Source organism: Hypomesus transpacificus, chromosome 11 (assembly GCF_021917145.1).
Source record: "Hypomesus transpacificus isolate Combined female chromosome 11, fHypTra1, whole genome shotgun sequence".
NCBI classification, from domain to species: domain Eukaryota; kingdom Metazoa; phylum Chordata; class Actinopteri; order Osmeriformes; family Osmeridae; genus Hypomesus; species Hypomesus transpacificus.
The window spans coordinates 17,982,493-17,993,411 of NC_061070.1; the positions used below are offsets into that span (position 1 = coordinate 17,982,493).

Here is a 10,919-nt window from a genome sequence, read left to right on the forward strand (position 1 = left end):
CTCCATATATTGATGTCTGAACTTGCATTTGCGCTTGCGTTTACACTGCATCTTTGATAAAATAAAAAAATAAAACAAAACTGGTTCTCAGTGCTTTGTTTGCACTCAAGTGTCTAGGGAACCCACCCTGTAGTGTACTTAAAAATGGCTCAAATGCAATTGCTTAGAATGATTGTGAAAGAGCGGCTTGCAGCGGCAGCTGATGAGATATTCGGTGTGGTTGAAAAAACAATAGCAGAATACCAACACGAAGTTGTCTGTTCAAGAAGAGATTATGATAACCTACGGCGAATGCTGGAAAGCAGTCGCGACTCCATGAACTATTTTCATAGATCTGGTAGGTTACTTATTTTTTGCGTTTGTTGTAGGGTTATTTGCATGGTTGTTATGTTGGGTGTGTAGTAATAACCAACACGAACGCGTTACTTTCCAGTCAACATCTTTATCTCCGTTCTTGTATCCTTCATTACCTCTTCTTCTCTCCTCCCCTAGCCCTCTCTCATACCGTCTCACTCACTACGCCCCCTAGAGGCTGTACAATGTAACTGCAATAACTGTATGAGTAATTCAATGCAGTAGTGAACACAACATCTCCCCCTTTCAATAAAGACAAATTCCTTCATAACAAAACTTGAAATTACTTTTGTAATGGGATTCAAGTAACACGATGCCTATAACATTTTAAAATAATAAAATGACAACCAATCAACCATTACAGCAACATTTAACAGTATGTAAATTGCATACCAAACATTTTCATGCATGCATTCTTTTCTTTTCTTTAGTGACTAACAAAATGCATGTTTATGCAACTTCTTTAGAACATGACATAGTCCTTAGCCCAGTTAGGCGGTTGCCTACACCTCTCAGGCCTACTGTCCACCTTTGTCTCTCGTTCAGGTTCGGTCTGTTCAGTGTCATTGTCCATAGTGGTCATTTCAGGTAGTACAGAAAGGTGTGATGTGTTCCAGATTCTGCCATCATCCAACAGGTAGGTGTATGGGCTTTTCTTCCGCACCACAGTTCTTGGCTTTGTGAACTTTTGTTCTCCTTTCTTTACCTTCCATGGCTTCCGAATCCTGACCTGATCACCAGGGTTGAAGGATGTCTTCTTTGCACTCCTCTTCCTGTCTGTGTACTGTTTTGAGTATTCCTGTATCTTTTTAACTCGTTCACGCACCACATTCTCGTTTACGCGGACATGAGTCATATCCATGATTTGGAGTTTTGTTCTCATTTGTCTTCCATGAAGCAGCTGTGAGGGGCTCACTCCAGTGGTTGAGTGTGGAGTAGCTCTGTAATCCATAAGGAAGGACCTTGTGAATGGCTTCCAGGGTGTCCCTTGGATTGACGCAGTCTGGAGGCAGTCTTTGAGCACTCTGTTGAACCTTTCAACTTCTCCATTCGCACGGGGATAATACAGAGAAGATTTCAGGTGCACGATTCCTCTTTGTTTTAGGAAATTTGTGAATTCAGTTGATGTGAACTGAGTACCATTGTCACTCACTAACTCCTTTGGATTACCTTCCCGTGAAAAGGTTGCTATGAGGAACTGAATGATTGTTGCAGTATCAATCTGTGCCACAAAAGCTACTTCCGGCCATTTGCTGAAGTAGTCCACAAGCGTTACGGCATATCTGCAGTCTCTTGGTGCAGATTCAAAAGGACCAACGATGTCGATTGACACTTTTTCCCATGCGGCATCAGGCAAAGGCACAGGTTGGAGTGGGGCATTGTAGGTAGTAACTGACTTGTCGTTTTGACTGCATGTAGTACAGTCTTTGATGAGTGATTCAACTTGTGCGTCCATTTTAGGCCACCAGTAAAGTTCTCTGAGGCGTTGTTTTGTTCTGACAATGCCCTGATGAGTCTCATGTGCAATGTCTATGAGCCTTTTCTGCAGTGACCCTGGAACCACGAGGCGGTGAGTGCCTCTGACCACGCAGTCATCCAAAATTGCCAGTTCATCACGTATCAGGTAGTATGGCTGTAGGTCATGGTCAAGTACTTTTTTTTTTCTTGGCCAAGGCTTTTGTAGCTGTGCGCGAAGTTTGGTCAGCACAGGGCACGAGTTACTCTCTGCTTTGAAGTCCGCCTGAGTGACTGCTTGAATGTCGTCCAGTATTGTTGCGACTGACTCCACGGTCTCGGTATAATCCATGTTTGTCGCAGGAAGAGGTAGTCTGGATAAGCAGTCGGCGATGCTGTTCAGTGTTCCAGCTCTGTACTGGACCTCATAGTCAAACTCCATTAAGCGAGCAGACCACCGGGCAACTCGAAGTCCAGCTCGATTATTTCCCTTGGTAGTCAGGAGTGTAGTTAGAGCTTGATGGTCAGTGCGTAACAGGAACTTCCTTCCCCAGAGCCACACACGCCACTTTTCAGCAGCCCAGACACATGCGAGAGCCTCTTTTTCAACAATCGAGTACTTTCTTTCAGCATCTGATAAGCTGCGGGAGGCGAAAGCGATTGTGTCTTCCTCTCCGGCCTCATTTACCTGTGTCAAAACAGCTCCAAGTCCGTAATCAGAAGCGTCAGTTGAGACCACTGTTGGTTTGTTTGGGTCAAACAGTTTCAGTGCTGGGCTGTTGACAACCATGTTCTTGACTTGATCAAAGCTCTTTTGTGCTTCATCATTCCACTTGAATGTCGTATTCTTCCGCAACAGAGCTCTCATTGGCTCGACCAGGCTGGCGTAGTTAGGTATAAATTTGCTATACCATGCACTTAGGCCCAGGAATGAGCGCAGGGTGGCTGCATCAGTAGGAGCAGGCGCATTCAGGATTGCAGTCACATGGCCATCGCTTGGCTGTAAGCCTTCAGGTGAGAGTCTGTGGCCCAGGAATGTCAGTGTAGTCTGACTGAAGAGGCATTTTTCCTTGTTGAGCTGCAGACCCGCTTCCTGGATACGCTTCATTACAGCTTTCAGGTTAGCGTCATGTTCTTCCTGTGAGGGCCCATAGATTATGACATCATCTAGGTAACACTTAACCCCCTTTAATCCACTGAGTATTTTTGTCATCATTTTCTGGAATGCTGCAGGGGCTGAACTTAGTCCATAAGGAACTCTGCGGTATCTGTACAATCCTTCATGTGTAATGAAAGCAGTGAGACCTCTGCTCTCCTCATGCAGTTCCAGTTGATGGTAGGCGCTTTTCAGATCCAAGGTAGAGTACATCCTTGACCCACGCAGTGCAGCTAGTACGTCCTCGATCAGTGGTAATGGGTGGCTGTCGGGGACCACTGCCTTGTTAGGTTCTCTCATATCCACACACATGCGGATTTTCCCGTTCTTCCTCCTAGTGACTACAATAGGGGAAACCCATTTGGATGAATCAACTCCCTCTATGATTCCCTGCTTTTCCAGTTCATTCAGCTCTGCAGTGACGGTATCACGTACAGAAAGTGGCAGGCGTCTGAGTTTTTGTTGCACTGGTTTAACATCTGTGCGTATCTGCACCTTATGCACAAAGCCTTTGGCATGTCCAATGTCCAAAATGGTTGTAGTTTCAGGGAGCTTAGGTAACTGTGAAAGCATGGCACAGTCCACTGTTGGTTCCACCAACTTTCCTCCTTTAATCTCTATGTTGAGGTCTTCACATAGATCCAGCCCAATGAGGGGTGTACCAGACTTTACAATGTTGAAAAATCCAGTTGCAGTCCTCTGTTGGTATGTTACTGTTGCTTTAAGACGTCCAAAAACTTTTAGGTTCTGTCTTGAGTATGTCAACAGTTTTACTGTAGGTGGGCTTAGTGTACTTGTGCTGAAGTTGTCTCTGTACAGTTTTCGGGTAGTATTGAAACAGCAGATCCTGTGTCAACTAACATGTCACTTGTATGTGTACTTGTAGCTGATGTAGCCAGAGTGAAAGTTCCAATTAATTTTCCTCGGACATCAGTCTTCTTGCCAACATTTAGGACAGTCACTTCAGGCAAACTCACTTCATTGACTGACTTAGCAGAGGATTTGCACACTCTGGAATAGTGACCTATCTTCCCACATGTTTTGCATGTACCTTCTTTAGCTGGGCATGACTGGTCGTTAGCAAGGTGATCAGCAGAGCCACATCTGTAACATTGTTGACTGGCATCATTCCGTTTTCCCCCTTTGTGCTTAAACTTGTCTTTGGGGTTTCCCGCCTTCTTATTTCCCTGTCTGTAGACTGCAGAGACTAGTTTCGTTCCACTCTCTGTGAACGTTTTTGCATCAGCAACGGCGATTTCAATTCGTCTGGCTAGTGTAAGTGCCTTGTCAAGAGTGAGCTCAGATTCCAACAACAGTCTTTCACGTATACGAGGCACACACGTTTTCTCCACTATCTGATCACGTAGCATTTCATTTTCCATTGTACTGAAATTGCACGTTTTCACTAGCTCACGCAGCGCTGCCACATAATGATCCGTTGACTCACCCATAGCTTGAGCGCGCTGCCGAAAACGGTACCTCTCCGCGACCACGTTGACATTCGGGGTGAAAAAGGTTTGCAAAGCCAGTAAGCTACCACCGTAGGTATCCTCAGTAAGCGGCAAGGTATTGTACAACCTTTGTCCTTCTGTTCCCAGACAGTGAATCAGCAGGGCTCTTTTTCTCTCCGCGGAAAATTCTTGACCTCCGATAGCTAGCAAGTAGTTGTCGAATAGCTTCCCCCAAGCCTCGAACGTAATCTTCGGCTCTCCCGGGCACTCCAGGAACGCAGAGGGCGGTTGTAAACCGAGTAAAGCCATTCTTTTATTTCTTTATCCTCGTCGCCACTTGTTATGTTGGGTGTGTAGTAATAACCAACACGAACGCGTTACTTTCCAGTCAACATCTTTATCTCCGTTCTTGTATCCTTCATTACCTCTTCTTCTCTCCTCCCCTAGCCCTCTCTCATACCGTCTCACTCACTACGCCCCCTAGAGGCTGTACAATGTAACTGCAATAACTGTATGAGTAATTCAATGCAGTAGTGAACACAACAATGGTGTGATCTGGAATGCGTTTCATTGCCAATTATATTTGTCATGGAAGGAGGCTTTACACACGTTTCCTTGACCCTTTGCAGATCCCCAGCCGCTCACAGTTCCTGCTATCTCTGAGAAGGTACACCCTGAGCAGCATCGCAATGACGAGAGCCCCGTACCTCAAGACCTAAACAAGGAGCTCCAAGATCTCGTAGTGATTAAACAGGAAGAGGAAGAAGTATCACTCTGGAACTGCCAGAGAGAAGCTCAGCTTCAAAGACAGCAGGATGTCAATGCAGAACGAGGGCATGATGAAGACCAAGCTCATTCTTCACATGTTAATCTGGGAAGTGAAGAACACAGATACAAACTCTCTAAACCCAGTAGTTGCACAGCTGAGCAGATGAAACCAAACTTTGGAGAGGCACCCCAGGAAAAAGAATCGACCCGCGAGACACTTTTTGTAATAAGTCCTGCCTTTTCTGTAGTTCAGAGTCAAAAAGTTGAAAGTGTTGATGAGAAGAAGCCATATATTTGTACTGTTTGTGGTAAATGTTTTAGCCACACAGCTAACATGAGAAACCACATGCGGGTTCATACTGGTGAGAAACCTTATAGCTGCAAAGAATGTGGCAAAAGATTTATCGAGGCAGGAAATCGAAATACTCATATGAGGATTCATACAGGGGAGAAACCATTTCCATGTATTGTATGTGGGAAGTGGTTTCGTCATAGGTCTGGCGTGAACATGCACATGAAGATTCACACTGGTGATAAAGTATATGCTTGTAAAGTATGTGGCAAAACGTTTACAGAGTCTGGAAATCTGACAACTCACATGAGGATCCACACACAGGAAAACCCGTATCCATGCACTATATGTGGGAGGAACTTTCGACATAAGTCTAGTATGAAAATACACATGAACACTCACATGAAAGATGTAGTTAGTGGCCACATAGACACCAAAGTTGACACCAGATAAAGTGCATCTGTTGCATACATCCATTGAGTTGACATTTGTCATAGTGATAGTGGGAACATGAATGACAACTGCCTATAAAAGAAGAAAGTATATTTCTGTTAAAATAGTTATTATATAATATATATATATAATTGTATTTATTTTTGGTTGGTGCCGATTTCATATTTGAAGATTTATACAAAGAAATTCAAAAAACTCCTTGATGTTTCTTTGCCAGAAGGTCTATGAAAAGCTTATTTTGAGTATAGTAGTAGTCCACATGTTTGCCATCCTTTTTGTGGCAGAGAGAGAAACCATTTACAAATGTTGCTATGGGAAACTACATTTTGCCATTTATTTGAAATTGGTTGTAGGCATCAATACCACCAGAATGCTCTACCAAATTAGTTCCTTTTGCTCACAGGCCCCTGGTACTAATGATCCAAGCAATTTGCTAAAAACAAAATTTGTATTAATGTATATAAGCAGAATTTAATAAACCAGATGAATATGGTTCAACAGAATTCTATTTTGTTGTTTGTTTTGTTTTAAACAGTCTATTGCTTTAAGAAATGTTTTGACTAGTCATCAACAGTTGTTCCCTTCTATAAGACACTGAGCATGCTTGCTGGCCTGTATACCGTGGCAAAGAGAGCAAACATTTATAAATGTTGCAATGGGAAACAACTTATTTTATTTATTTTTATAAAACAAACCAAGAAAATATGTTGGATGTAACCATCAATACCACTTGAATGGTCTATCCGATTATTTTCTGTTAATCACATTACCTGGTAATAGTGATCCAATCCAGTTGCCAGAAGCCAAGTTATTATTCATTTATATTAGCACTTCAAACCAAATTAAAAAGTTATGACATTTGTCTTTTCATTTGTTTGGGTTCAAACATAATCTGTTGCTTCAAGATATGTTTAGACAAGTGACTTTCCAGCCAAAACACTTCCACACTTCAAATGAAAGTTGCATTAATAAATCCATATAATTTGTATGCGTGTTTTCCAGTGTCCTAGTGTTTTATCTGGTGTTCTTTTTGAGGAAGGCCAGTTTAAAAGTGTTAAGTAAAAATACATTTCCCACAATTCCTCTTCACAGAACTGTAGCATCAAAATGCGACGTTGCCTAGCGCAACGGCAATGTGTTTACGTCAGGAGAGGCTGCTACATTTTACCCCAAGACCTAAGAAATATTTAAGTCAATTCAATGCCAAAGATAAGGTTAATACCGTCTGAATATTATTAGGTAGCGCTAACGTAACTTATCTAGCAATATTTGCAAGTTATTATTGCTAGCATGTTGTCACGTTAATGATACTGTTAAGCTATCCGGCTATGGTGATGTAGGCTAGCTAATTCAACATTTTGTTCTTTTGCACGAAAAGCAGTGACACGCTGTGGGATTTGGCAGCCGCAGAAGTTTATAGTCGGGAGACTGGGTCGGCAGAGGAGGATGGCAAGGACGAGAGGACCGTTTTCAACGAGAGGACAGTTTTCTTTATGGGAAACAAGGCAGGGGTAAGCACCGAAGTCGCTAGACCTAATTAAGGCTGCAACTCAATACTGAAGATAACCTTAGCTTGAAAATTGTGGTACGGCTTTGTAACTTGTCTACTTAACATATTTTCAATACAATTTTAGGGTAAAACCTCGATCTTACTGCGATGCCTTGAACGGTGAGTATCGATGACACGATGTAGCATAAATAATTTGCAAGTCAAATATTGTGAATTTCGCATTAATACACAAGACAAAGGCATGAGTGTGACATGGTTCTCCCAGAGTTCCAATATGAGCGAAAACCTAGTTGAGGTGATGTTGGACCGTATACATTGGTACATATTGTAAGTAAACCTATAAAATCGGTGTCTCCCAGGGATGAAGCTCCGAAACCCACGCTAGCTCTCGAGTACACTTTTGGCAGACGGGCCCGAGGACACAACACAGTAAGATACCCTAATTAAATGCATAGGAGCTAGCTAATTAAAGACACCAGTTAAAAGCATAAATATCATATTAATTCATGACTGAGCATAAATAGCCTATTCATTCATGACTGAGTATATATAATCAAACATATAGTACAGGGTTAGAAGAACTGCTTAGTGCAAGTCCTGAATGGCCTGATTGAATGGCCTGTAATGTGCTTAGATGTTTTGCCTGAGTCTCCTTCTGTATTCCAGCCTAAAGACATCGTCCACCTCTGGGAGCTGGGTGGAGGTACTTCCCTATCAGAGCTGGTTCAGATTCCCATCACGGCTGACAATGTCAGGTCAGCGAAATCAGATCTTCTCTTACCCTACAGTGATGAGGTGTCACATGGTGTATCTTGCATTTTCCATCATATCCAAAGTGAAAGCCTGTATACTATTTACATCACTGTTAATGTGTGTGTGTGTGTGTGTGTGTTGATCACAGGGCTTTGTCTGTGGTCCTGGTCCTTGACCTGTCCAAACCCAACTCCATGTGGGGCACCATGGAGAGGCTGCTGCAAGCGACTCGTGCCCAGGTAGAGAAAGCCTGCTCCCAGCCACGCAGGACAGGAGAGTCCCAGGCTAGCTCCAAGCATCAGGCCCTAAACAACCCCCCGCGAGTCCTCCCTAAAGACCACTGTGTAAGAACTCCAAACACTGACCGTAGAAAAAGACACCGGTGTTAAAATGCCTTACTGTTTGTCAATCATAAGCTTCCTTCCCTACTCAGGACAGGGAGTTGATTGACCCATTCCCAGTGCCACTGGTGATAGTTGGCACCAAGTTTGATATCTTTCAGGTACATTTTAGGATTACACAACCTTTTTCTAAGTGTGGGTTATGAAGTTATAAATATACTGTATTCATATAAACCCTCACCCTATTTTCCAGGACGTTGACTCTGAGAAGAGGAAAGCGATCTGCAAGACCCTAAGGTTTATCGCTCACTACTACGCAGCATCTCTCATAGTAAGGTTTCAGTTCAGCTATGCCACCACCAATATCACCACTGACTGTCACTACCAAACAGTGGACCAGAAACAAGCAGTTCATATTGATAGTTTCTGAACATCGGCCTCTAACTAGCTATCACTGTTCATTCTCCATCTCAACCCTCCCACCTCCAGTTCACCAGCAGCAAGTCAGAGAGCCTGATGTCGAAAACCAAGAGTTTCTTCACGCACCTTGGTTTTGGAGCTGAGAGAAGGTGATCTGCAATTTAGTTGCCACTGTCTTCTTGTTTGTGCTCCCCCCCCCCCCCACACACACACAAAAACACACCAATCTACTGTTATAGACCCCTGTCTGTATTGCTGAGTCAGTCAGCATAGCACCTGCTACTCAGATCCATGTTTCAGTAGGTGTATGGGGTGGAATAGGCCTTCAGGACGTGTCCTGGGACTGTGCGCCTGTGGGGAAATGTTCTACTCTTAATCTTTTATTTGTTACCAACTTGTGGTCTCCCTGTGTCCCATCAGCAAGTCAGTGTCATGTGATTCCAGTAAGCCCTTGATCGTCCCTGTTGGAATGGATTCTCTCAGCCAGATAGGTGAGTTTCGGTGTAGTTAGTGCCCCCATGTGGTCAGAAAGTTCTTTTTTATTTGAATGTATCTATCGTCTGCTGCAGGTTCACCCCCAACGCCAGACGTGGATATCGTGTCTCTTCATGCCAAAAACCCTCTGGATCTGTGGAAGAAGGTGTTTGAGCGAATCTTCCCGCCTGAGGTAATCATTTTTCTTCTTCTCTTTCATTCTTTTTTTTTTTACATTTATTTTTTACTCTCCCTGATCTTGTTTCTTCCTGTCCTCCAGAGCACCAGTGACCATAAGGAGCTGAAAGACCCAGCCAAGGACCCCCAGTACAGTGAACCCCAGATAGATGCCATGAGGATCCAGAAAGATCAGGTACAAACCACATGACTCCGGATCACCAGCAGACTCTAGTTTACTTGATCAAGACCTTATCGGTCCAGTCTTTAACCCTCTTATAACTTACCCAAGGTCTTCCTTGTAGTAATAGGTTAAAAATCCATTACATCTATGATGTTTATCTTTTTTTACGACTTGTACTCTATGATACAAAGTATCACTTTAGTCTGACTGGCTGTACGATTGTCTTGGTCATGTAACAGTTTAATGTGCAGTAATGACCCACAGGTGAGGCTGGAGCCAGATAAAGGCACTGTCAGTGAGCCATGGGATTTAAACCTGAGTAACCCTTCCTAAACTGTCTGCAAGGTGTTATCACAGACATTACATTTACATTTATTCATTTAGCAGACGCTTTTATCCAAAGCGACTTCCAAGAGAGAGCTTTACAAAGTGCATAGGTCACTGATAATAACAACAAGATAGCCCCACAGCAGACATCACCTGAGGCTGTGCTTCCAACTTCCCCATTGGACAGCGAGTGCTAGCAAGGGTGTGGTCAGCCAATAGGAGTAAAGATGTTCAAGGACTGTCGGTGCCAGCTAGACTGTATCGTTGGGCAGTTTTAACACGTGTCTGGCCACTGCCAGGCTATCCAAACACAGGCCATATGCATCACAAACACGTGTGTGTTCATATTTAATGTCCACCAAAGTATGTCTCTTTGATCCTCAAGTTTCTGGTGTCAACTCAGACTGCTAAGATGCTGCACTTCTGTTATTCATTCGAGAGAAGCTTTGTAAATGTATTGAGTTAAAGTGACACTGCATTAGAGCAATTTTAAACTCTTTGTTTTAACTGTGTTCTTTTCATTTCATGAAAACTAGGTGCATTGCTTTTGATTGAGCTTGTCTTCTATGTCAAAGCAGGTGTTGTTCCTCTGATGTTGAATTGCACTGTGTCCTCTATGTACAGGAACTGGAGCAGTACAAGAGGAATGTCTCAAAGTCCTGGAAGGGACTACAGCTGGACTCCTAACAGCACAGGCCACGTGTACCTCGACAGGATAGTCAGAGAAAGTTGTCTGAAACTTGTACCTCCCTTTGTCCTTGTGTAGTATGTTTTGTAAGACTTGTTTTATATCCTGAAAATAAC

At 43.3% G+C, this 10,919-nt stretch overlaps 2 protein-coding genes across 3 annotated transcripts; both read left to right on the plus strand.

The window, feature by feature from the left end:
- The first annotated feature begins 24 nt into the window (after positions 1 to 24).
- On the plus strand, positions 25 to 6,834 carry LOC124473400 (zinc finger protein 32-like). Its single transcript, XM_047028757.1, has 2 exons — positions 25 to 337; positions 5,046 to 6,834. Exons 1-2 carry the CDS (start codon positions 145 to 147, stop codon positions 5,927 to 5,929), a joined length of 1,077 nt encoding a protein of 358 aa, XP_046884713.1. The 5' UTR covers positions 25 to 144; the 3' UTR covers positions 5,930 to 6,834.
- Positions 6,835 to 7,057: 223 nt separating this feature from the next.
- Positions 7,058 to 10,825, plus strand: dync2li1 (dynein, cytoplasmic 2, light intermediate chain 1). 2 transcript variants are annotated; one of them, XM_047030125.1, is made up of 13 exons: positions 7,058 to 7,143; positions 7,308 to 7,440; positions 7,564 to 7,598; positions 7,799 to 7,868; positions 8,106 to 8,194; positions 8,341 to 8,536; positions 8,626 to 8,694; positions 8,787 to 8,864; positions 9,023 to 9,102; positions 9,374 to 9,444; positions 9,523 to 9,620; positions 9,708 to 9,800; positions 10,740 to 10,825. In XM_047030125.1, the coding sequence occupies exons 1-13, from the start codon at positions 7,130 to 7,132 to the stop codon at positions 10,800 to 10,802; spliced, it is 1,089 nt and encodes a 362-aa protein (XP_046886081.1). In that variant the 5' UTR covers positions 7,058 to 7,129; the 3' UTR covers positions 10,803 to 10,825. The 2 variants fall into 2 exon arrangements, with proteins under 2 accessions (XP_046886081.1, XP_046886082.1); XM_047030126.1 differs by having other exon boundaries at positions 7,062 to 7,143; positions 7,311 to 7,440.
- Positions 10,826 to 10,919: the final 94 nt, after the last annotated feature.

Excerpts from the sequence above, each read along its gene's own strand:
- LOC124473400 (XM_047028757.1), top strand. The coding sequence starts at position 145 with ATGGCTCAAATGCAATTGCTTAGAATGATTGTGAAAGAGCGGCTTGCA. Across the intron at positions 338-5,045 it reads GAACTATTTTCATAGATCTG|ATCCCCAGCCGCTCACAGTT; the intron begins GTAGGTTACTTA and ends GACCCTTTGCAG.
- dync2li1 (XM_047030125.1), top strand. Across the intron at positions 8,537-8,625 it reads TCCTCCCTAAAGACCACTGT|GACAGGGAGTTGATTGACCC; the intron begins GTAAGAACTCCA and ends TTCCCTACTCAG. Across the intron at positions 8,865-9,022 it reads ACTACGCAGCATCTCTCATA|TTCACCAGCAGCAAGTCAGA; the intron begins GTAAGGTTTCAG and ends TCCCACCTCCAG.